Source organism: Nyctibius grandis, chromosome 6 (genome assembly GCF_013368605.1).
Source record: "Nyctibius grandis isolate bNycGra1 chromosome 6, bNycGra1.pri, whole genome shotgun sequence".
In the NCBI taxonomy this organism is placed as follows: domain Eukaryota; kingdom Metazoa; phylum Chordata; class Aves; order Nyctibiiformes; family Nyctibiidae; genus Nyctibius; species Nyctibius grandis.
This window is the reverse complement of record NC_090663.1, coordinates 27278357-27305551: the sequence shown is the minus strand read 5'-3', so window position 1 is coordinate 27305551 and position 27195 is coordinate 27278357. Positions and strand designations below refer to the sequence as shown.

General features: G+C 40.0%; 1 protein-coding gene across 1 annotated transcript in view; it reads left to right on the top strand.

Annotated features, from left to right (window-relative positions):
* Positions 1-27195, top strand: part of SMIM14 (small integral membrane protein 14) — a 46190-nt gene that overhangs the window by 5650 nt on the left and 13345 nt on the right. Inside the window, exon 2 of the mRNA XM_068403371.1 lies at positions 9591-9701. Within this exon, the coding sequence (XP_068259472.1) occupies positions 9627-9701 (75 nt within the window). The 5' untranslated portion in view covers positions 9591-9626. The remainder of the gene's footprint in view (positions 1-9590; positions 9702-27195) is intronic.

Genomic DNA, 27195 nt, shown 5'->3' with positions numbered 1-27195 from the left:
AGTTTCGTATTATGAAGCCCGAAAGTTAAGTACCAAACATCTCATGGGCGGGGTAACAAACGGCAAAGTCAGTTTTCCTGTTCTACTCCCATGGGGAGGCTGGTGCGAGAATCTCACCTCCGCTGTTTTCCATCCGAAGGGACTATCCTTTATTCTTGTTTCCCTGAGAAAGTCTACTCACTGGAAGGCCTGCCAAAACATTGCAGCACAAGCCTGTAGCCGTGGTTGGCATGGCACAGCATGGATGTACTCTCAGTGCTGGTGCAGAAGTGCTCTCGGCAGGGGTTTCATATTCGATATGTGTTGCTTCCAGCAGTAGTGCATCACTTTTACAGCTGCGGGGCGGCTGAACTTAGGAGACTGGCAATTGTTGCTGGGAAATGGGAAGAGGAATTTTGACACAAGACTGCGGCAGTCGGTAGTGCCAGAGACACTAACCAAAAGCAGGAGAGTAAGCAAATTTGCCTGGGAGCTGGCTTTTCTACTTACCACTCAAGTGGAGAATCCCGTTAAAGTCAATGAGATTTCTTGCCTTACTGAAGACCACAGGAGAGGGCTTCCAGTTTGCTCTATAAACTAGCTGAAATACAATGTGTTAGGAATTTAACAGAGGATAGCCCACCCTTTTGCATTAACATATGTCAAACAAAATGATTAAATAGTCATTAGTCATTCAGTGCAATAGGAATAATTTTGTCCTAGACCTTTGTCAGTCTCCTACACTAGAAATAAACGTTGAAGTGAAGCTGAAGCATTTGCTTAGCAGAAAGAGGGTATTATTCTTGGACAATGTTCTGTGTCATTGACATCTTCTCTTAATTAGCTTTCATATTGCAAGAGATTTCTTTCAGAAAAATATCATTTTAACAAAAGGATGACCAAATGCTGACAGCTGGAGTTTGGCAATAACATTCTGTGTCAAGTATCAGTAAATGAGTTCTAAAATAGATGAACTGCTTTTTTGGTCCACGACTGGATGTGCATAATTAGCTCCTTTTCAAGTGTTTTGCCCAGAAGAAATGTTAAGCCACCTGCATGGGAATAAGTAAATAGCTTTTTTTAATCTTGATGGGTCTTATTTAGCTCCCTTGGGGAATTCAGTTTTGATCACTGACATCAGCCTTATAGCCTTAAAGCCTGAAATCTCTTTCTCTCTCTCCTCATATATTGGGGACTGGCCATGAAAAGGAATGTGCGGAACAGTAGTGGAAAAGTGGGGGGTTTTACTGTGTGGGTTCTTGTCCTCTGGGACTTGTACTTGACACTGACAAGCCTTAATTAAACTGAAAGAGGCATCTGCGTTGTCTTCTGTATTTCCCTGATACACCATTCTGTGTTGAACTGATGCACCTCAGCATGCCTGTAACCGTTGTCCACAAATAGTAAGTTTCCTACCAGGTTCCTGCTGGATCCTGCCACTCTTTAAAGTGGTGTGAACTTTTTCACGTACTTCAGTGAGAAGAGTTGTGATGCTTGGCTGTGAAAGGGCTTTGACCATAATTACAGGTCTTTTAAGTTTTCATGCGCTGGCTCCTGCTTCACTGCTCTAGGTGCTAGCACTGTTGTCCGAGTTGCCAGAAGAATTTCCTGACCCACTCAGAGCAAGTCCAAATGTCCACATCGGGATGAAAACGCTAGTGGCCCAGCAATGCTCACAGTGTTGTGGTGGTCACACAGTAGTGGACTCATGCTGTGGGGACAAGGAATGTACCAGTGCTCCAGTAGTCTTGTGAGACCATCAGAAAAAAACATCAGCAAGATCCTTAGCACTTAATTCTCAGTTCTGAGCCAGTCCCTGCTCAAAAGCTCCTTCCCCGATTTCGGCATGTCACTGTAGTATCCTTCCGTGGCTGGCTCAGCATTTCTTGGTTTCTTTGATTTTGCTTCTATTTTTAAGTTGTTTTGTATTAAGTTAGCATTTGTAAGAAGCACCAGAAGGATGACACTAGAAAATTAATTCATAATTTACTTACATACCAAGTGATTTGTGAGACAGTAGCAAAGTTACCCACTAGTGTGCCTTGAGCAGGATGCGGCTGGCTGAGCAGTTCTCTTGTGGAGCTCCTACTGGTCTTGATGTCTCTGTTGAAACCAACAAGAACAGCACCAGTTGCATACCATCTGTGTGCACGGCTAAGCACTGACTTTTCCCTGAGGAAAGGAACTGGCTTAGCTTAATCTGCATTGAAAAGTTCATCTTAGATCTTGTTAATTATCCTGAGAAAACTTGCAGTGCAAAAATACACTTGCCAGCTCATTAGGCTACAGCTGGAAGTCCAGGGAGATGTGCTGATGCTTTCAAGTACAAAATCAGCTGTGTTCCCCGCCGCCCTCTGGAATTATAAGGAAAGAGTGTGGAGAGGATTGCTTTATACTCTGAAAGTGTTGCTATGTCTAGGAACCCTCTTTGGGTATTGCATCAGCCATCAAAATCATTGCAGCTCTTTTCCCTAGAAAAGCTAAATGGATGGTCTGAACTGGGACAATTAGTTGGAGAAAGCTGTAATTGGAGCCACACTTTACTGTGGCAGCACTCCTTCTGGCAGGACCCACGTTTATATCCTGCTGGTTTGCTTCTGCTGCCCAGTCAGCCAGTTGGTTTTCTTTTGTCCTGAAAACTCAATTTAATGCCCAGGAGGAGGCCTGGTAGAAAAAGATCATCAGTAGTCCTCTAGAGATCTGTGACCTTGCCGAGCTACTAGATCCTGGTCCACTGAAGCCAATGGGGATGCTGATATTTGTTTCAGTAAAAGCAGAATGGAGCTCTAAGCATGTAAGGGATGATGGGAGAGAGCTTCTCTTGCATTATTAATAAAAGGGATTAAAAATTACCATTATAAAAAAGCCCAGTATAATGTTGCAGTGTTTCAGACTTAAGTTCTGTGAAGGAATATTTACTTGAACTATCTAAATTACAGTAATAGAGGAGAACAGATCCCTGGAATGTTTTAATTAGTATAAATTTGTATACAAGATTCTTCTTTTTTACAGAACCTATTTTTAGCCTTGTTTGAACAGAGGAAGTTGCTTTGTAAAGGAAGTTTCCTTAGAAATTTTAAGCTTATTTTTTGCCAGTTCTATAACTCTGACAATTTAAAACTCTTGCGTAAAACATGCAGACCACTTCCACAGGATACTTATGCCAGGTGCTTGACTTCTGAATTAATTTAGATTTAGTGCAGTGGCCTCCTCAGTTGCCTTAGGATCATACATCCATTAGCTTCAGGCAGAATAGCATTTATTTATTTTAAAGTACTGCTGATTTTTCTCTTTATTTTCTCCCTATTTCTGTAGTTCCTTTTGTGATGTTTCTTCGCTATTCAACTGCAAACGCTTTTGTTTTCTTACAGTGTCCTGTAGTTTTATCCTGTGTTTAGTTACTCCTTTCCTTTTCTTCTTTAATGGTTCTGTTATCATTTCTGCCTCATTCCTCCTTTATAGTGCTCTGGTGATAGGAAATGTGCTGCATTTCTGGTATCAGCAATTGAAAAAAGCTGGAAATTTCACCAAGATCTTTGCAGGTGAAATCAGCCAGTCCTATCTACACATATCTCTGGTTTGTTTTTTAAAGAGAGAAACTCCAAATCCATGCATACTGTTTTTCCCCTCTGTGCTCTAATCCAGCCTGAAGAGAAACTTGATGGAGAAATCAATGGATAAAATTCCCTGGCCTGTCTTAATTACAAAGTTTAGCTGTACAACTGAAATAATAGGAAGTTAAATAATAGACTAGGGAGTCGGATGTAGGTAGTCCATCAAAAGGCTAACAGAACACGCAGGATTCCGTGGGAGGATGGATGTGCATGAAGTATAAATATTATAGAAGATGGAAATCATCAAGAAGATGTGTTATGTGACAAATACAGACAGTTCTGAGTTTGGCTGGGATTCACTGGATTTGAACGTTTAGGCTCCTCTTGGTTCGTTGGTCACTAGTAAGCAATATCGCTGTACTGAAGATACCTTTATTGTATTACTGGATACCTATTTGATGTTGAATTGGACTTTGTGTGACTAGGCAGGGTTCAGTGAGCCTAGTCCCTAGAAGAGGCAGGATTAGAAACTGATTTTGGAGTAACCACTTGTACCAGAGGCATTTTGAAGTGCCCAGTAATGAGTCAACTGAGGTTCCAGTTGCCCGTGGAGCACTAATGGTACCCAGCAGGACAGAGTGGCCAAGGAGAAGGAAGAGTCCTATAAAAGCAGTGATCAGGAGCTTTATGAGGAGCTGATCACAGCAGACTCTTCTTGCTTTAACTGAAGGAAATTTCCACCCCCCACGTTAATGGATACTATGGTCACGCAGCCCCAGTGCCTGGTAGTTTCTCTGGAACAGGAGTTCATGTGCAGGATTGCAAGGGTGTTATGCTACGTGAGGCCAATGTACAGGATGTTTTAGATGCTAGAAGAGAATACTTGGAGGTCATTTGGAGATAGATAAGATTATACAGAAGAACAAAACTTGAGGCGTGCTGTGAAGAAAGTAATTGCAGAAAGGGTCAGATATTGTAAGAAAACGTGTATACTAAGATGGTTTAGGTGCAGGTAAAAAGGCAAGAGAACAAATCCTTTTTATGGAAACCTGGATCCTTTAGGAGATCATGGAAGAGTATAGGAGAGACGGTTTCTGCCTCTGACAGTAGGATAAAAATGAACATTTTATCTTTGGGGTGAATTGTTCATGCTTTGTGTATGACTTTTGCTATTTTAGCCCTTTATCATTTTTCAAGATGCCTGCAGAGGCATAATAAGTCATTTGCTTTCTTTCTACAATTTTCTTTTGAATTTTATACATATTGTCATTTGTTCTGTCACTCTTCTCTCAAACTGCACTCAGAAGCAAAATTAACTCTATGGCTTGTTAGAGATATTTGACAATTGTGCTTTGAGTTATTGCTGTTGGCTGAAAAACAGTAACGAGGAGCTGAATAGGGTTTTATTTCTCTTTAAAGTAACGTGGAAAGATTCTGTTACTTGTCTGCTGTGCTGTGAGGTATTTTGCTCCCAAGGATTTCTTACCTTCAATCTTCAAGAAAATAGCAACACAGCTAAAATAGTTCTTAGCAGAGGGAATCTTTAGCCATTGTATGCATTGTGTGTGTGATACTCTACATTTTAAAAGTGCCTGGATCCAGGAAAGATAAGAGCTAATGGGCTTAGAGTTTTGATGCTGAAGATGCCAGGTTTAGTCCATGATAAATCTTCGGTGACTCTGATTTATATATCATGTAGTGAGTGTTTCTTTGAATACTAGAATTATAAATATTTTTACACACTCCTTTATACCAAGGAGTAGAGATCATCAATATGTGTACTTTGACAATCTTGCTAGTCACCACCATATTGGAGTCACATTGGAGGGCATCCAGCACATGGAAAATTGACAAAACTTCTTGTTTGCCTTCCTGCTAGAAAGGAATTCAGTTTTGTAATGTTTAGGGTGGAGAGAGGCAGAGTGTAATTTCTGTTTCCCAGAGCTCACCAGCTGCATGCTATTTACTCAGGAGAGGTGTTGCTGAATTGGGAAATAATGTATAGTCATTGCAATGTTTTAAAATACAGAAGAGTCCCCAGGCACAAAAAACCCCAGTCAGATTATAGCCATAAAGATTGCTTTTTTGATAGTAGGGTATATAAAATATAATACACAGCTGTAGGGCTGGGATTGGGGAAGATAATAAAAGAAGAAACAATTTACAATAATTACTGTAACTGAGAATGCCATTTTTTAAATCATGAGAGACTAGAAATATTTTTCAATATGGCTTCATTACCTACAATTTCAAACAGATGCTCAAGTCAAAAGGTAATGGTGGGCTTTTATTTCTGTCTTAAATCATCAGAGACCATCCTCCACTTTGCTCCCGAATTATAGTAATTCCAGCTCTGACTACAATATTTTAATTGCAGTAGTACTGTTTATGACTGCCTCTGTGGGCCTCTTTACACTGGAAGGGTCATATTGACTCTCTGATGGCACATCATATTTGTCCACGTTTACTAATTTGCTCCTTTATTATGCTTTCTATCAGTTTTCTTAGTCTAGAGGCCATAATATATACCTTCTCAGCTGTTATCAGTGAGAGCTTTGGCATATTTACCAAATGTATCTTTCAGCTCTTTGTAAACCCTGTGAATTAAATACTGTGCTAGCAGTAATACGGCCAAACCAAAATACAGTAATTTTGAGTAAAAGTAACTCTCTCGGTCAGAGTACTTGCAGGTATTTGACATCACAGCCTTACCAATTGCTGTGTCTTACCAGTTACTCTATAAATTCCAAGAAAAAGAAGGTAATGATAAACAGAAAGACGTACAGAAAAATAAAGTAAAATAAAATAAAACTACAAGCTTTTTTTCTTTCTCTGGGTCATGAGGAAAAGAATGGAGCACATCCTCCCTTTTTCTGTGATAGGTTGTATGTAGAACTGTGTTTGCAAAAGGTGGAGAGCTGGTGTGACTCACGGTGAAGAGGTCAGAGCTGGGCAGAACAAGTTAGCCGCTGACGTGAGATCAGACAATTGCAAGTACTGGGAGGCAGGCAGGAAGCACATTGCAATTCTGGAACAGGATTTTGGTACAAACGGGCTGCGTAAGAGCACGCAGTGGCGCCAAGGAATACTGCTTCGTGATATATAAAAATACTAGTCTCTTATTACCAAATCTTACCCAGGGTCTCAAAACATTAATAAACTTAAGGATCTGATTACAGAGCTTAGTTGATATCTAGTACTTTATGCATTCTAAGTGTGTTACAAATAACACAATTATTAAGTCAAGAGTGCTTTAATAAGGAATACAGACATGAGAGTGTCATTTTACAAGTGAAAATCATTATATAATATAGAGTGGTTCTCTCTTCTTTATAACTGGTCAGCCACATATAAAATCTCTGTTTCCTCCAGTTCCCACCAAAAAACAATTGCATAAAGGGGGATTAGTTACCTGTTTTTTAAAAAGTAATAAAATAACCCAAGTTTAGCACCTTGATCAAGGGAAAACCTAGTGCTGTTCCCAAAATAGATGGTCCATCTTCGGTCCTTTGCTGATGAAAGAGCTTGTTATAGGCTCAGAGGAAGGAAAGATAAAAGATGATTCCTTTCAGCATCCTGTGAAGGTGGGAAAGCTTGTAAGGGATCTTTTGTTGAAAGCTTGGATGGCATTTTACTTGTTGACATGTGTTCTGCTTTATTTTAGCTCATTAAGGTAATTCATCACGTACAATTCAGATGCCTTGGGGTAAATTCCTTCTAGTGCACCTCCACTTAAATTTATGATGTTATATGACAGATAAATTTTCCCCTTTATTGTCTAATCTTTTTCAGTTGTATGCTCTACAAAGAATGTTAGCCTGGTTTCATTGGTGATTACTCTTATCTGATGTTTTGATTTCTTGTAGTTGTATATAGATTAACACTCCTCTGTTAATTGGTGTGACATTGCTATGTGTTACTGACTCCTAAATTCTTTCCAGTTGCAATTAAATATTGTTTTGCAACTCTACTGGTTCAAATACCTTCTTTTGGATGTCAGCATTATGTCCAGAGAAACCATTTTGCATTATTTAGCAATTAGTGCTTTTACCTGGTCCTTGCGCTAAAATAGTTTTAGAAAGGCTATTCTGGTTGTCGTGGCATATCATCCAGGGAGCTTGTGTAGTTAAAAAATGTCTTCTGTTGCTGTTGTGCAGTTCTAGTGGTTCCAAGATAACTTCACAAAAGTTAGTGTAGTAGCTTTATAATTAACTCTCAAAAAGAATCATTAGATCATCTGCTATGATCTCCTGTGTATTGGAGAACATTGGATCTAAATTTTTACTGAATAACCTGTCTTTGGCTGAAGCACATCTGAATGCACTGAGAGATGGGAAATCTACCCCTTCTTTGGCAGTTTGTTGCACTGGTCAGTTACTCTAGTGGTAAAAATGTATGCCTTGCCTCTCATTTGAGTTTGGTTGAGTACAGGTTCCAGTCATTGGTTCTTGATCACCTCTTCATTGAAGAACTTCTCAATACTTGAGTTTATTTTTCTATGCAAAGGTATTTGTGCACTACGTAATCAAGTCATCTCTCAGCCTTCTTCTCTCTACATTGCTAGATTACTCTTTCTTAGTGTCTAGGCAAAAAGTCTTTCCTCCATCCCTTCAATATTTTTTTTGCTCTTTTTCAGTTTTCAGTATTCTTTTTAAAAAGTGGAGAGCCTAGCAGATTAAGGGCACCGATGTTCAGACTCTGTAATGAAGATACAGATATCTCTTGCCTTCTTTTACTATCATCTGGCTCTCTCCACTGTGGCAGAGGATAATACAAAAGAGTGGTAGGCATTGACAGAGGAAGAACTTCTGAAATGCATTTTCTTTTTTCCATCTGTTTCTTCCCCCAGGAGGGAAGAACTATTGTGGTGATACATTCTGTTGAATGAAGATACCTTATAGCCATATGGGTTATTCCTCCTTCTCCTAGTGAGGTTAAAACAGTAAAATGCTTATGTGTGAGCAAGGCTGTAAGTTTTTATAGGGGATGGCTGCAGAACACATCTGTTGATTCAGCACACCCTTATCAAATGGCTGGCACCTTCATAAACTACTTGTTTCGGGAAATTGAGAGGAGGTATCTGCTCTAAGCTGCTGCATTTATTAAGCTTGTCAGTTTTCTCACATGAGGGCCCCAGTGTATGCAACACAAACACAATCTGAATCCGGCTTTATTGATGCCAAGTTAACAAAAATATTTTTGAAGTATCATTATGCAGAACTGATCTAATACATTGTAAGAGTCCTCATTCGAGAAAAATCAATCCCTGATTTGACCACAAGAGTAGAAGTGCCTTGCAATCTGCTACCCATTTTGACCGTCAATTAAGACACTGAGAAAGGTATTGGTAAAGATACGCTTGTATACGCTTGACATGTCTGGTGTAAGTGGTTGTAGCAGGTGAATAACCTAGAATTGATTCCCCACCATGTCCATTACAGCTTCTTTGAACTTTCTGCATTGCTAAGTGAATGACCTACTTCTTTGATCTAAAATTAGTGTTTGTAGCTCCATTTTTAGAGTGTTTCCAAGTATATCCACTTTTGCACCCCTGCTGCTTGCTTTCTTTATACAATAGGGATGATTGTTTCTCCCTGTAGCAAAGAAGTTAGAGTTTTAAATTATTTTCCTGTACATTGATCCAGAGGGAGAATGCCAGCAGTTTGATAGTAGTTTAGGAGTACAAATTCCCCTGACTTTTCAAATTGTAGTCGTACACTTAAGAGTCCCACTATGAGAGACCAGAATTTAATCTTTCTGGTTCTTGTTTGTTAGGATGTATTTCACAGTGGTATGTGGGAAAACCCAGGAGAGACACACAAATTCTTGCAAAAAAAATATTTGGCTCTCTAAGGAAGCCTGCTTTCAGCAACATCAGAATGTAACTGCGCATACCAGACTTCTTCATTCATGCTGCCAAAGGAATAATAGGATTACCCTGCTTTGTTCTGCTTTTTCACCCTGTCATTAAATGAACTGAAACTTGATGTGGGAGTCTCTGGAAAATAAGGTCAGTTGAAAAAGAGTTCATTGTCCTTTTATTCTTCTTATTCTTAGGTGTTCACAGCCAAGTTCAGGTTTATCCAGAGAACCATGGCAGAAGGTGGATTTGATCCTTGTGAATGCATTTGCTCACATGAACATGCAATGAGAAGACTGATTAATCTGGTAAGGATAACACGAGGATATTTGGAAGGGTGGTTATTCAGACATTACTTCAGCTCTTGCAGATTTGCAGTTACTGATGCTTTTGATTCTGCTTATTCAGTTGCGTGTACAGTTAGCATCTGTGTATCTGACTTTCTGATGAGCTTTTGAATACTTAATACAAATGATAGCTTTCTGTTTATTTCCTAGGGCTGCTTTGGACAGCATTAACAGTGTTTCTGTTGAAATGTTTCTTTGTAACCCTTTTTTAGTCTGCATAAAAACAAGAAACCACCCTGCAAACTCCTTGAGTTCAAAGTGATACCACACACAGGAAGTTCAGCTTACTCATATGGCAAGATAACAGTGTCTAAATTTTTAAAACTAACCTTTAAACAGTTCTGAAGTTGAGAATCCAGTGATTTTGAGTTCTGAGTTATTTTTCTTGCCATGTCATTGATACGGTCGAGCAACTTCAAGCAAGTTATTTTACATTGCTGTCACTGTGACCTGTAAAATAGCAATGATTCTTTGCTTCTGTATGGAACTTAGTTCACTGTCCATTGAAAAAAAAAAAGCTACAAAGTGCTATTTTTTTTTCTAAGTAAAAGTATATTTTTTTAAAAATAACACTAACAATCGTGAATTGTGAGCAATTAAGTGAACTTGATTACAACTCTAATTTGATTAAACTATTTTTTAAGATCACATTGTACATCAGCTTAATTTGATGTACTTCCCCTTGTTGATTTTCATAAATTTATATTTATCCCATTTTCTTTTTTAGGGCCTAAATTAATGTCCTTTTAAGTTACTAAGTGCATCAACTGCTCGAGGCAGTATGTGTGATGAGTATCGTCTCTAGGATCAGGCCCTTCTTCAAGAGGTTCTCATAAGTATTTTAGGAAGGTTATCAGGAAAATATGGATCCACTAGCCTATGATAAGAGTAGGGCTAATGTGTAAGTCCCCAAAGAATGTATGTCTGGGAATAAGGAATCAATTTGTGTTCATGCCCTTAAAATAAAACCACTTCCACGTGCATACATCCACAAAAGAACAAACTTGTTTTAAACAGCACTTTGCAAGAACTATATATAGCTTGTTCTTGCAAATGTGTGGGTTGCACTCATATAGCCCAGCTTTGCTCTGAACATAAAATCCTGAGCGTCCACACTTTCCTGGCCTTGGAGTGCATTGTTACACTATCTCATCTGGAGTTCCAGGGGAAGAACCGAAAGCCAGGCAAATGCTGTACCTGTGTGTACTCTCAGGGAGCTTGGATGCCCGATTTCCCAGAATGACTCTGCTCAGATTAAGCAGAGTTCACAACCCATGTCCATAACGCAACACTGCAGAACCTGTGCCATCATGTTCTCACAATGTGCCCCTGGGCCTGTGCACACAGAATGCCTCCTCAGAAACACACAGGCCATACTGGGAGCCAAAATACCCCAGACCAGCCTCTCTCAGTGACAGGGCTACATCCGTGGCTGCAGCAGAAGGCAAAACGATTCCCCACAAGGACAACAGGAAATGACAAGCACTTGTCATCTCACAGACCATGAGGCCCTTGGGCTAAGCATGAAAGCTGGAGTTGCCAAACAGCCTAGATCCATGTAGTGGCAGTGGCCAACTGCACCAAAGTCCAAAATGACACCAGACAAATTGAGCATGTCTGCTTAGCCAGTTCCATGTGCTTTATGGGCCTGATATAATTCCCTTTGGTAGTTCCCAAATATGGTGCAGCCAGTGCTCTTTTGAGTCTCATGAGTCATTAGAGGTTGACTGACTTTCTTATTGCTGAACAAGCAACAAGCTTGTTTGGTGGATGGAGGTGCAGGAAGTGAACGGGATGTGTGCCCATTTGCTGGTGTTATCAGAGCTGTTCAGGGTGGAAGGGACTTCAGGAGGTCATGTAGGCTGATCTCCTGCTCAAAGCAGGGTCAACAGTGAATTCATACCAGGTCATTCAGGGCTTTTATTCCAGCTGAGTCTTGAAAACCTTCAAGGATAGCAGTTCTGCAGCCTCTTGGGACAACTTGCTCCAATGTTTGACAGTCCTTGTGGTAGAGAATTTTTTCCATCCACTGTTTTAGTTGAACGTAGCGTGCCCTCTGCCGTACAGCACTGTGAAGAGCCTACCTCTGTCCTGTCAGTAACCTCTTTGTAAGTACTGGAGGGCTGCTGTTAGATCGACCCAAAACCATCTCTTCTCTGGGCTGAGCAAGCGCAGCTCCCTCAGCCTCTCCTTACAGAGCAAGTGCTCCAGCCCCTGGTGACCCTCTGCTGAATTCACTTCAGTCTGTAAGTATGTCTTGTGTAGGGAAGCCACAGACTGGATGCAGTATTCCAGATACAGGTTTAAAGCGCTGAGTACAGGAGTGTAATTGCATCCTTCAGTCTACTTACGTGCTGTTTAAAAGTCAATGCTGTTGGCACCAGGGTGTAGAAAATTGAGGCTTCTGTGAAGAACAGCTCTCTCTTCTGTGGAGCCTTTATGTCAGGGCCCAGCCATCCTAGCTCATGCTTCCCCAGGTAGAGGCACAATTTCAAAATATTCTGATCTCTCCCTGCTACCCCATATGGATGCTCATACACATGTTCTTTACCAGGAAGGATTTTCCTCTTGTCCTCAACATGATATTTGTGCCATATCTCACAGTTGTGTTGATTCTGGACCTTGAGGCTTCTGGACACGTGCTATAGTGGTGACAAAGGAACGCCCAGGACCAAGCTTCTGGAAGCGGGGAGGGAGAAAGGAGGGTGTGTGTTGGCTGCTTTTTCCTCTGAGGCTTGTCAGATGCAAATCTGAACCAGTATGGTTCAGACTTTCAACCCCCATTCAGCATTTTCATCTTTTCAATTTTTGCTAGAAGATACTGACAGGCAATGGCATCAGTCAGCCGGTCCTCTTTATTGTGAGAGGATTCTGGGTGGAGGTGGCTGGAGGATTCTAGGTATGAGCGATGGAGGTGAGTTGTGTTCAGAGGCAGAAGCAGTGCCACAAAGGTCTGTGAGATTTTGTTCCTGGGCTGCTCCATGCAGTGTTAAGGTGCGTGCAAATGGATCATCTGGAGGCACATTAGTTCCTAAGTTGTGAATGTAGACAGAGCACATCGTAGGTGCACCCTCTTGGGCACTCACCAAGAGCAGTCTAACAGTGTTCCTGTGTAGTTGCAGGAAAGGAGTTTATTGCTCAGTGTCCAGCTTCCAAAAAGATCATACCAATTAGCACTTGAAACTGTGAGGAGTAAGGGGAAATGCCAGATTTCATCTATCCTAAAAAGCAAAACAGATGCTCCTAAATATTTGTAAGAGCAAATCACTAGCTGGGATAATTCAGCGGTATCTAGAAAGGAAAAGTCTCAAAAGTCTCTGTCAGCAGCCAGACTATCCTCAAATAACCTGCTGCATGATTTCAGTAGGAGACTTGCTAGACCTTCATTATTGTGTCTGTAACTTTTATGCTTCAGTAAGAGTTTGCTTTCTAAGCTGCTGTTTTGTCACTCAGTCTTACACAACATAAGCAAAGAGGAATTTTACTAGTTGTTTTAGAAGGAACCCTTGGACATCAGTTCTCACAGTTGCTAAACCCCACAAATCTCAATGGAGACTAGGTGCCCACTACCTCTAAAAATTGGATCCTCAAAACCTTTACTCCAAAACCATTCTGATACAAGAAAGCTAGGCAATCTGTAGTTGTTCAGCCTGTGGGGGGCAAAAAATATCCAAACATGCTATATACCCAGAATGGTTCCCTATACCTACTTAATTGTTGATTCTTTTTAACCTAGATAGGTAAAAAACACACCAGAGCATATTTGAATGGTGGTGTAGCTGGGAGTACTTGTCAAGATTTTGGAGCAAATGTGTAACAAGATGGTTGTAATTATCTCCAGACTGAGCATTGTCAATCCAGAAGTTCAGAGTTAAGATCAAATTTAACAGAATAACAGTGTAATTATAAGAGATGCCCAAGTGTGGAAATGTACTTTTAGGATTCTTCAGTCCAGTATTGACATTGTGGAAAAAAAACCCATGATTGATGTAGACTTTAATAACTTGCATTTGGGTTAAAGTAAACTGATTTTTACAGACTAATTTGTTTATACCTGTATAGAATAACACTGATAAGAATTAAGGCTTCTGCTAATGAAGAAGGCACGATGTATTCAGTTATGACTATTACATGTAGAGTTAAAAATACGTGTTCAGATACACAGGATTTCTGTTAGAGTTAACTGTATGGGAAAATTGAATGACGCTGCTATGCCAAGGTCAGAAGGAGGTCAAAAAGTCTGACTCTACAACCTGAAGTTCTTGTTTTAATTCCCAAAGTGTTACTTTTAATTTCTAATTTAATTGGTGTATTTACTTTGAAATTCCTAGAAAATGTATTTGGTATTCAAAGTACAATTTGTGGATGAATACATTGTATTTTTTATATATAGCTTATAGTTTAAATCTCTACTTGAAAGGCAGAATTCAGTTCATCTTGTCATTACAATTAATGCTTATACAATGAAAAAAAAAGCTATTGTCATTTAAACTCTTCTTCCTCTCTGATATTAGCAACACTACAGAAAATTTACAAACAAGAAAGCTGTTTGTTTTTAAAAAGCCTAACTCTTACTGAGCTACGTGGCTTGATTATTTTTCAGTCCTTCAGTTTGCTTAACTAATCAGGGGTTTGTTTTGTTGATTTTTTTTTTTTTCTTCTTAATTCATAATACCGTGAAGATTTTATAGACAGTGGACTCTATATCTCCAATGCACATGATATCTTAAAAAGACTTTTTGCTGCTTATTAGGTTAACTGGGAGATCGTGTTCATACCCACAGTTCTTAAAACTTTGTATATACATACTTAAGTGGCTTTGAATCCTCTGACGCTGAATGTTCTATCATTTTCCTGAAGTGGATTTTACAGGGTTCTTCTTGGTGTCAAAATACGAAAATTTTGCACATGGTAAACTTCTGTAGTAGGGCCACTGTAAATAATAAGCAAATATTATGATTTCCAAATATTCCTAGGACAAATCTAAAGTCTTTGGCTGTGACTTCATAAATATAATTTCTAATATATAATACCCATGGCAACATCTGTTATGATTTGGTGGTGTTGTGTAACAATTTGACTATTGTATGTTGGGCTCACTATTTACTCTATGGATATAGCAGATAATTGGGAACTTCCATAAGAGGAAGTAAGCATAGAAGAAAAATAAGACAAGACTTTCCATCCTCTGCACATACACAAGAGTTGTCAAAAGACAATGACAGGTCTGTTAGCTTGTATGACTTTATCTCCTGTTCGGTCTCTTCCACCTGCAAAACTTATCTTGACAAGAAGAGCCAAAGTTCAAGAATGAAGAACAACAATCAACTACTTTAATGGAGGGGACTCTGTCAGACAAGGGGCCAGTTGTTTGAAAGAGTCATGGTGAAGGACATTCTGTGCTATCCAGAGGAAATAGTTGTGGCAGAAGATAGCAAACCTCTGGAGAAGAATGATATTATATTTAAACCTTTTTATTTCCCTTTTTTTCCACTTCTCTTGTAAAATAAAAAATCTAATTGCACTATGTTACTCCTCCACTCTTTGCTCTCTGAGTAAGCATGGCTGATCTGTGGAGTATCAGTTCAAGTCTGAAAACTAGATTGAGAACACAGTGTATGTGGTAGCGGGGGATAATTATATAGAGAGCATCTTCCATGAAGCCTGAGACCTGTGTATGACTACTTAGAGTGGCCAGAAATGTCAAAGCAAGACAGTAACACACATAACTTTGTATGATGTAAACATCCTTTTTTTTTCCACTTCTGCTACAGTATTATTTGCTTTACAGAAAGTGTGACTTTAGAATTCTCTCACACTAGTTTCTATGAAAATGAGCAATATGTTCTTTAACCCAAAGCATTTCTAATTCTGTAATAGAAAAGGACCCATTTTGATCAACTGCTAGCATTCCACTGTAGACATTTGATGGCCTTACAGACCCCTATGAGAATTACAACCTTGTGTTTTGTTCGTCTGTAGCTAATTGCAAAGTAATGGCCCATGTCTAGTTATGTTGCTATACCAGAAGGCTTGAATGTCTCAAAAACTCAGGGGGATAGAAAGCAAATCCTACTTTATTTTAATCTCTCCTGTATTATGAGGTGTTACTAGATTTTTATAGCAAAAGTAGCTATTCATAGAATCATAGAATCATAGAATGGTTTTGGGTTGGAAGGGACCTTAAAGATCATCTAGTTCCAACCCCCCTGCCACGGGCAGGGACACCTTTCCTCTAGACCAGGTTGCTCAAAGCCTCGTCCAACCTGGCCTTAAACACTGCCAGGGAGGGGGCATCCACAACCTCTCTGGGCAACCTGTTACAGTGTCTCACTACCCTCACAGTAAAGAATTTCTTCCTAATATCTAATCTAAATCTACCCTCTTTCAGTTTGAAACCATTCCCCCTCGTCCTGTCACTACTTGCCCTTGTAAAAAGCCCCTCTCCAGCTTTCCTGTAGGCCCCTTCAGGTACTGGAAGGCTGCTATGAGGTCTCCCCAGAGCCTTCTCTTCTCCAGGCTGAACAACCCCAACTCTCTCAGCCTCTCTTCATAGGAGAGGTGCTCCAGCCCTCTGATCAGCCCTCTGATCATCTTCGTGGCCCTCCTCTGGACTCGCTCCAACAGCTCCATGTCCTTCTTCTGTTGGGGGTCCCAGAGCTGCATGCAGTACTCCAGGTGGGGTCTCACAAGAGCGGAGTAGAGGGGCAGAATCACCTCCCTCGACCTGCTGGCCACGCTTCTTTTGGTGCAGCCCAGGATGCGGCTGGCCTTCTGGGCTGCAAGCACGCACTGCCGGCTCATGTTGAGCTTCTCGTCAACCGTCACCCCCAAGTCCTCCTCCTCAGGGCTGCTCTCAATCCATTCTCCGCCCAGCCTGTATTTGTGCTTGGGATTGCCCTGACCCACATGCAGGACCCACATGCACAACCAATTCAACACAATTGGTTCAAACACTCTTTTGTCAACCAAGTTTCCACATAATTCTCTTGGCCGGGTCATTTTAGAGTCTTACTGATATAAACTGGCATAGTGTGAAATAGTATATAGCATAGCCATGAATCTTGGCTGAGGGAGACCTTGTGCAAACAGCACAGAATAAACACAGATGATTAAAATAGATCTGTGTTGTGTGCTGCAAATGGATGAAAAGCTCTCAAGATGTCAGCACAGCTAAGCTCAACTTAAATAGTCCCTCAGGCAACCAGCAAAAGTGAGTTACCCTACTGACATGGCTGCCTACTGAAAGCACAGCAGAACTACTAGTACCAAATACATTTGTAATAATTTAAAGTGACCTTCTAAATATGGAGGTTGCCCTGTAGACTTCTTACACATGTTCCATAGCGTTTGCCTTCTAATTCCTTTTTTTTCATTTAATAGCAGTTGCTACTGCCTCTAGTCTATAGCCCTTCTTGGTCAACCACCCTAAGAGCAGGAAATTGCATTTTGCTCTCAGTTGCCCCTTTTTTTCCAGACCTGTGCCTTCAACTCCCAATTTCTTGGCGTTCAAGCTGGTTCAAAAAGGACCTTTCCCAACAGATGAACCTTAGGTTGTTCATTAGTACAAAGAAGCTATCATCCTTCTGAGATGCAGGGGAAGAGACTTGATGCACCTCCAGAGGCACTGGGCCAAAAGAATAAAACACGAGGTTGGAGTGGCAGGGTGCGAGCCTGTTCCTGAGCACTCTTGCTCCACTGCCTTCCGTTTCCCCGCCTTCACTGGGTGCTCAAGGTGCTGGTGTTGCACAGGTTAAGGCCACAAAACTGTATCACAGAATTCATGCACTGCTAATGGTCTTTAAGCTAGAAACTAGTTCTAGATCGAGCAGTTTAAATGGATACTGTTTTCTATACAGGTAAATGCATGTTTAAATAAAAGAAAAAAGCCATGAAAAATGGTGTCCACTCTGGTCTATGTCCCATGGAGACCATGTTTTCCTATAAGGGGCTAGGTATTAGGACTTAACTGAAGGTTGAAGGTGCCTGTCAGTCTTTGCATTTCCCATTCCTGAGCTTTGTAGTATGCTGGAAGCTGCTGCTTCTTAACCAGTATATATATTAAAAAAAAAAAAAAATCTCAGTCACGCCTTATGACTGCCTCAAAGCATGCGTAGTGTGACAGTATTGCAAGCAGTGTAGAAAATTATGCACTGAAAATCTGTCAGCTTGATATTCCAGAAGTAATTAATAGCTATAACCTGTATTATGAATGGCTGAACTGTGTTTGATGATCAGAGCTGTGTTGTAGCCATCTTATTTCAGGAAAAAGCAGAAAATTGTGCTTTTTCTCTCAGGCCACATGTGGATGTAATCAACACTTAGAGCAAACTGTACTTATCTGTTGGAACTCCTAGTTCTAAGCCTTTTTCTCAAGGCTCTCTATGTGGGAGTACCCTTTTCATTTGCTAATATGCATCATTTTGCAGAAGATACTCAACTGTTTGGTCAAAAAACCCACATATATTCTGTTTTAGTATTTTATATATAAGTTTGCTAATGCTCTCTTGGGAGATCTGTGTATGTAGTTCATTAACGTTTTCAGATGCCTCTGTAGGAATATTGTGTAATATTCTCTGTCATCCATTTGTTGTCTAGTATTTCGTGTAGTCAGAGGTGCTGTGAGCTCCTTGTAATGATCCTGACTATCACACTGCTTCATCTTCTTTTCCCTGACTCTCCCTGTTCTGCTAATTCATTCTGCTTTGCATTCACTAAAAGTAAGATGCCAGTGATATCCCAGGTCCTCAAGGCCAGCAAAATTATAAAATGAAGTACCAATAAAAGTCATGCAACCGTAGGAAAGTGAGAGAAGTGTGGAAAAGGGGGATCTATATGACACCAAGGTGAAACAGCAATCCCAGGAGAAATAAGAAAATAAAGGGAAGAATGAGTTCTTGCCCAAATCAAGGCTCCTGTTTGCACACTGGTCCCTCTGACTTGTTTCTCTGCTGCATCTTCCTCCATAAAATTTCATGTCTTTCAGTATGAAAGTTAATTGTTCTCCCTCTGTCATAACAAGCTGATAGTTCTGGGTCTTAAGAGTTGGTTTGTAAACTAGGAGTATGATTCTGAAAGGTACCAGCCATCCTTCTCTCTCATTTGCTGTGGGAGAGAAAATTACTTGTCACCTCACAGGACCAAACTCCGTATTTTTATCGCAGACTATTATTCTGTCCTTGTATGAATAATCATTTATTTTATTTTAATTCTGCCTATGATCATAGAAAATGTAGGAGTGGGGAAGGCAGTGTTCACTTTTTCTTTGTTTGTTCCCCTAAGAGAAGCTAATGTAGTTTAAGAGACAATTTAATTCCATCAGTATGCCCTTCTTTTCCCCTTATTTTTCTCTTATTTCTCTTGGCCAGCTTGTAGCAGAATCATGCATGTAGGTGTCATTTTTTGCATCTTTAAATCGGAACTCTACAGATAATGCTACAATTCAGTTTGTAACCTGGCTTGTATCCAGGACTGGCCTATCCTACCACAGCAATTTATTTATCATGTTGTTTACTAAATCGTTTATATACTTTGGACAGAACAGATGTGGCTGCCAGCAAAGCTTAAACAGTGATTTCACTACCCAGAAGCATGAGAACACAATCAGGAGTATACCATGGTGTTGTCATCTTCTGGCATCATTGGAGAGAAAAAGCAGAGCTTACCACTGGTCAAAATTGCAAAAAGTATTTTCACAAGGGATGGTGTTTTGCCCTTGTTATCGCGTAAAATTTTCTATCAACAGTCTATGATTCTGTTTTAAATTTACTTTTATGCATGGGATAAGTGACCATATCAAGTTACCTATCTGTCCTTGCTTTCCTGCTTATCTATCCTTTTCTTTTCATTGCCGCCATTGTCAGTTTCTGCTCTTTTATCTTTGTACCTGATTTATCTGTTTCTTTCACACATTTCTCTGGGCTTTCTTCCGTTACAATTTTTTGTATGGAGGTCTTTTCCTAACCTGGCTCATGAAATTCATGTCTTTCCTGAGGACTTATTTTTGCTTTGAGCTGTCTCAAAAGTTACTCTAAAAGGCAATTATTTTAATTATCCCTACATAAATAATTTATTTTCATCTCATCTGCCATTCACACTAGACTTCATTGATTATTGCACTGTGTTCCTGCCACTAGTCCTGTTCTTCTTGTTTTGTTACCTCTTTATTACACCATTTCTGGAGTTGGAAAGTGCTTTTGGACAGGGATTATGCCATTATTTCTCTAAAATGACAAACTGCTGAGCTGTCTGATCATTGCTATCTTCCTGGTATTTGTATGCTTTGTCTTTTTTTTTTTTAACTTTTAAATAATACACTTAACTCTTAAAAAGAAAAAGTCTTCATACTGTATAGGAATGCTTAATCTTTTTTCAGGCAAGACGCTATTGACTTTAATTTAAAAAGAATAAATTTGTCTAGGCAGAGACTGCAGGACCAGTCTCAGGGTTTGTGAGACTCTTGAACTCTGGGGTAGCAAATTCTGAAAACTCATCTGAAGAGTTTCAGAAAACTCCTCCTCTGAAGAAACAAGGGAATTGACACAAGAATGAATTACTGTGAAGGCAGGAAGAAGTCTGAATTTCCTTCTCCACAGTAGCTATCTGTGAGGAGCGGTAAACGCAAAGTAGCTTAACTTTCATGGGAAGACTGAAATGATCCCAGTGGCTGAGGTCACTGTATTGGAAAAACAAGTTCTCTGTTTAGCTAGATGAAGCTGTTTCACTGGGCTTACTATTTCACTTGGACTTCAGTGATTTTGTGGAGCAGCTAACATGCAGTAAAAGTTCACACCCTGTTTTCACCACACAGTGGCATGTTTGTGTACCCATAGTAGGTTTGCACATGAAAAAAGAGAGACTTTATTTAATATAGTGACTTCACAAAAAAGTTTCCAGAGGCTTATAGTAGTGTCCCTTGTTCATGTTTTGTTCACAGCTGGGGATTGTGAAAAGTGATGGCCCTCACTGCTAAAAACTGTGCAGACTCCTACCAGAACACGGCATCTGTTGTAAGAGTAGCAGCAGGACACAGTCAGTGTTCAGGCATGCTTGATGGGCAGATGCTGTTGATCCACAAGATGGCATGTTAAAACTCTATATATAGTGTCAAAGGAGCAGGATCTAAATGCTGTTGTGTTAGTGTGAACTGAGGCTAAAAGCTGTGTCTTCTGGAAAAAGAAAAAAGAAAGAAAGGAAGAGCTATTTCAAATTTGAACTGGGAGCCATTTTAAATGTGCTGTTTTTATTTTTGCAATGCAAAATTTGAGTGTCATGGTGAAAGAGTGAGGAATAGCTCTTTTATCTCTTACCACTAGAAGTAACTCGGTTTCTTTTTTTTTCTGGCCATTGTGTTGGGTTTACATTCAAAATATGTCAGTAAGTGGACACTGATTTGCTGTAATTCAGCTGCTGGTGCCTCTCCGTTCCAAGAACTTATGAGGGGCTTCATAGAAACCAAACACTCATATTGACCAAGAGTTCTTGTGGTGTGGGGATTATTAATTTAAATTATTTTAACTTAAGCTATGTACTTGGAGGGAATTAAAGTTCACAGTTATATTTTAAATAATGTGCATTTATAATTATTATTTTTACTGTATGGCCTGCAAGTTTGCACTCTATTAAAACTGAAAATTTTGGAGCCTTTTTAGCTCCCTTTTAGCTTTCATGCTGTTTACAATTTGTGTTTACTTCATTTTGCACAATAAAAGACAAATCGGTTCATTTTTTGGCTCACATGCACTAAGCCATGTATTGTATTTATATGACAAACTGCACAGAGAATGTTAAAATGCAGATATAATCCTCTTCATTTAAATGGAAGAAAATAATAATTTCTGTAAATATTTAGTTTTGTAATGTTTTTTCACTCTCTTCTTCTTTTGTTGAATAAGCCCTGATGTTTCACTCACTTAATTTCTGTGTTCTTTTTAAGGGCCTGTTCCAGAATATACTGAAAAACATGAAAAGGCTGTTGCTGACCTTAGCAGGTGTCAGATCAGGCAGTCAATTATTAATCTCCCACTAAATTCACATTTTTGACAACACAAGGATCTCTGAAATATGAATAAAACCCAAACCACCATTAATAATATTGCCTTTAAGTATGTAAGAGTTAATGTATTCTAAGAATTACTTCTCTATTCAGATTTTTCTCATCAACTCTGTAGTGTTCCCAGCCTGAAAAACATTGAGCATATTTGAAAAGTCTTTTTGAGGGTTTTGTTGAGAATAGGGAAGGCCTGGTTCAACTTTTTATTATTATTCCACAAACTTGCATCCAAACTCCCCCTCCACATTGGAATAGAAAATCTGAATACAAAGGATTGTTTATTTCCAGTCCATGATAATTGCTCTTTTTTCAATTACCTGATGATTGAAATGTCTCACATTCATTTTTTTTCCAACAGTTGCTATGTCCTTTAAGGGTGTAGTTGTCAAGAGCAAGCTAATTAGTGGAAGGAGCATTCTTGTTTCAGCAAAAGCCATTACCTTTCCCAGCCATTCAACTGACGTAAGCATTTCATACATGTGCCAGAATCGTTTCCCGTTTTTTGACTAATTGAGTGACCGCAAGGGATCAGATTTGTATTGGGTTACAGAGTTAGGAACTAGTTCACCCGAGCAAGTTGAGAAAAACCTGGTTTTACTGCTGCTCATTTTCTGTCATCTGCTGTGTTTCATCCCAAGAGAATACGCAGCCTGTCACTGAGCTCTTAAAAACAGATTTGTTACCTGGCTCCCTGGCTTACAGAGCCCCTCCTAGAGCTTCTGCATGTGGATTACTGAGGTTTTGCAAGTACTTGTAGTCAGGAGGGGAAGAGAGCATGAGAGGATATTTGAGTGTGTTTTTTATCATGTGATCTACGGCATCTTAAAACCTATTTGAGTCTATGGGTGGTCCTGTTCTGACCAAATCTTCTCCAGCACAAGTAGTTTTTATAGGAAATTTTTACATTACCTGGCATAGTTAAGAAATATTTCTAAGAAATATTTGTATTGCTGGATATGAATGTAGCAGAGACTATGAAGTGTAATTTTTTTAGGTGGGATCTTTAAATCTGCATGATTATATGATATGTATTTTTTCATGATATGTATGTTTTCAATTTAGAGAAATTTCATACAAATTATTAAAAACGCAATTTTTTCATACTTTTATCTTGTAAATGTTTCACAACATAATTTGAGGTTTCTAAACCTTCCTTGTACAGGTAGTTTCTAAATCCCCTTGAAAAAAACTGAATATTTGTTGTCCAAGCCCTCTGGAAAGCACAGCCCTATTATCAGACAAATTACAGATAGCTCTGTACTTTGTAAAGGTTCCTCTGTATATTGTTCCTCCATACATAAGCAGACTTTTTTCCTTATTCGCAGGATATAATCTAATATAAGAGGATTTTTTCAGCAGAGATCTGTAGAGCAGCTTCTAATGGTATTTTTCTGAAGACTGCTTGCTTACTGTAATATTTCTATCATCATTGGTGTTTCCAGCAGTACTTTTCATTCTAAGGTCTTGGAGCCTGTCCTGTCTTTTGAGAAATCACCAAGGATGCCTGTAGGATAAAACTCAGTATCTGAGTGCACCCTCTGGGCACACAGAATCTCAGGTATTTAATACTTACTGTGTCTTAATCAGGTGGCCTACTACATCAACAGGCATTTCCAGACAGTGTGTAGGCTTTTCATGAAGAAATGGTCAAGGGGACTGCGAAAGACAAAGCGTGGTATGATCATGGTCACCCCTGAGACCTCTCTTCGAGAAATGCATAGCTGTAGCCAGAATATCTTTCTGCTGTTGTTAAACAAGCTTCTCTGGTGGTTAACACATTCACGTCAGTCAAAGCTGAAGCTCAATTTTTTTTTTTTTTTTGTGGTAGCAATGGAAGCCCATCTGGTTGGCAGGTGGAAGATCAGGATGTTAACAGCAATGGAAAGTACACGCACCATTTTTTGAGATGGCTTTTATAGAAACGTCAACTGCATGGTTTAAAAAAGTTGTATTTGGACAGAGTGTAACACTTAGAATGAGAGATAACTAATATTGTGGCTAGAACACCCCAAGGCAATGTTGCCTGTCTGGGCAAACTAGATACGCTGTATGAGTACTAGCCATCCTGGGGACAGAGGGGTAACCAGATGCTATATGCTTGTTGATCTATACGATGTCTCTGATCATACACTTACTACTTATTTTAATTCTGAGCATCATTCTGTGCTGAAGAATAGCTGCAAACTGTGTTTTACAGAGTAGGAATTATAAATTAAGACCCCCTCCAGAAATAAACCCTTATACAAACAGAAGATAAGTATGTTGCTCATCTTTTTAAAATGTGGGGATAGCGATATCCAGTTTTCCCAGTTCAGGAATTTCTCAGTGTCAGATATTCCAAATTTGTACTATTGCTAATATAATACCTCCCCTTTGAGAATGAATTCCAAAGTTTGAAAATAAAATTAGGTTTTACTTTTATATAAGAAGGGCAGGACATATGCATAGTTTGATAGATTTAAAATTTTTTTTTTAAATAAGGTAAGTAGAAGTCTTTTGTTTGAATTTCCCCTGCTGTTGTTTTTAACTATAGAAATAGCTGAAAGGTTAAATCCAGCCTTCCCAGTACTTCCCAAGGAACTTCTTTGTAGTCTCAGTAAATTTGCTAGCAGATCTTAATATATTAATGAAAGAATGAATGTGATCAATCTCCAATGAAATTTTTTTTCTTTCTCAAATGCATCAGTCATTGAAAATCGTGATGATAAAGGAAGGAGCTTAAACTTTTCCAAATGTCTTCCTCCTTCAGTTGCTCATCTGTTTCCTTGATGTGCTTGGCATAATATTATGACTACATACAGCAAATCAGTTATGCCAATATAAGGGGAAATTGGGTTTGTAGAAATTATTCATGTATTTCTTTCATAAGGAACATAATCTTTTATTCTCTTTTATGTTTGTATATTGACACTGATAATAAACAGATTAGCCTGTTGTGACAAGAAGCGTTGGGATTTGTGACACTACTGTGAAATAAAACCTTTCAAAAAGCAAATGTCAGTTCTAACGAAGGCATTGTAACAGTTCTGTACTTTTCACAACTTTTATTATTAATTTATGTGGTTCACCTAAGCAGGGGAAGAACCTGTTTCCATAATACAGCAGGTTAAATCCCATCCATTTAACCTCTCTGTGCCTGATAAAGAATGTGGTATTTGTCTTTCTTTTTTGACTGTATCATCTGTAAAATAGTTATACTGATTTGCAGGTTATCCAGTGTTGACTTTTCTTGCAGTTAGCAAGGTTACCTAGTCTGTAAATGTAAATAGTCATTACAGTTACTAAAAGTGCTTTAAATTTTACCCATCAGTAAAGAGAAAAAACAGTAAAATACAAATTAAAATCTGCTTTTAAAAAAAAAGATCCTGGGTGGAAAAAATAGTACTTGCTAAGTTTAAATATGAAATTTTAATTTGGCTTCTCTGTGCATAACCGTTATTACAGTCTGATCATTTATTGTTGTGTAATCACAGAGTATTTTAATGTTACTTGATCTAGATAATAGTAGTAACACCTATCCATTATAAATCCCAAAATGTGTATAGAGAGTATATCTGTATCTAAAAATGTCTATACCACTATAGATTTTTAACTTGAATTTTGAAAGGCATTCAGTGTCTGCAACCTGCGTGGAAGCAATCACAGAATGTTAGGGATTGGAAGGGACCTCGAAAGATCATCTAGTCCAATCCCCCTGCCGGAGCAGGATTACCTAGACCATATCACACAGGAACGCGTCCAGGCGGGTTTTGAATGTCTCCAGAGAAGGAGACTCCACAACCTCTCTGGGCAGCCTGTTCCAGTGTTCGGTCACCCTCACCGTAAAGAAGTTTTTCCTCGTATTTATGTGGAACCTCTTGTGTTCCAGCTTGCACCCATTGCCCCTTGTCCTGTCAAGGGATGTCACTGAGAAGAGCCTGGCTCCATCCTCATGACACTTGCCCTTTACATATTTATAAACATTAATGAGGTCACCCCTCAGTCTCCTCTTCTCCAAGCTAAAGAGACCCAGCTCCCTCAGCCTCTCCTCATAAGGGAGATGTTCCACCCCCTTAATCATCTTCGTGGCTCTGCGCTGGACTCTCTCTAGCAGTTCCCTGTCCTTCTTGAACCGAGGGGCCCAGAACTGGACACGATATTCCAGATGTGGCCTCACCAGGGCAGAGTAGAGGGGGAGGAGAACCTCTCTTGAGCTGCTAACCACACCCCTTCTGATACACCCCAGGATGCCATTGGCCTTCTTGGCCACAAGGGCACACTGCTGGCTCATGGTCATCCTGCTGTCCACTAGGACCCCCAGGTCCCTTTCCCCTACGCTGCTCTCCAACAGGTCTGTCCCCAACTTGTACTCATACATGGGGTTGTTCTTGCCCAGATGCAGGACTCTGCACTTGCCCTTGTTATATTTCATTAAGTTTCTCCCCGCCCAACTCTCCAGCCTGTCCAGGTCTCTCTGAATGGCTGCGCAGCCTTCCGGTGTGTCAGCCACTCCTCCCAGTTTTGTGTCATCAGCGAACTTGCTGACAGTGCACTCTATTCCCTCATCCAAGTCATTAATGAATATATTGAATAGAACTGGTCCCAGTACCGACCCTTGAGGGACTCCGCTAGACACAGGCCTCCAACTGGACTCTGTCCCATTGACCACCACTCTCTGGCTTCTTTCCTTCAGCCAGTTCACAATCCACCCTCACTACCCGATCATCCAGACCACACTTCCTCAGTTTAGCTGCGAGGATGCTGTGGGAGACCGTGTCAAACGCTTTACTGAAATCGAGATAGATAGACCACATCCACAGCTTTACCACCATCTATCCACCGGGTTACGTCCTCATAAAAGGCTATCAAGTTGGTTAAGCATGACTTCCCCTTGGTGAAGCCATGTTGACTGCCCCTAATGATCCCCCTATCCTTGATGTGCCTAGAGACAGCACCAAGGACAAGTTGTTCCATCACCTTTCCAGGGATGGAGGTGAGGCTGACCGGTCTATAGTTACCCAGGTCCTCCTTCTTGCCCTTTGTGAAGACTGGAGTGACATTCGCTTTCCTCCAGTCCTCAGGCACCTCTCCCGTTGCCCACGACTTAGCAAAGATGATGGAGAGTGGCCTAGCAATGACTTCCGCCAGCTCCCTCAGCACCCGCAGATGCATCCCATCAGGGCCCATGGATTTATGGACGTCCAGGTTGCTTAATTGGTCCCTGACGCAGCCCTCATCAACTAAGACAGATTCCTCCTCTATCCTGACTTCTTCTGGGGCCTCAGGGGTCCAGGGCTCCTCAGGACAGCCTCCAGCAGTATAGACAGAGGCAAAGAAGGCATTCAGTAACTCCGCCTTCTTTTTATCCTCTGTCTCCAGGGCCCCCACCTCATTCATCAGTGGGCCTACATTGCCTCTAGTGTT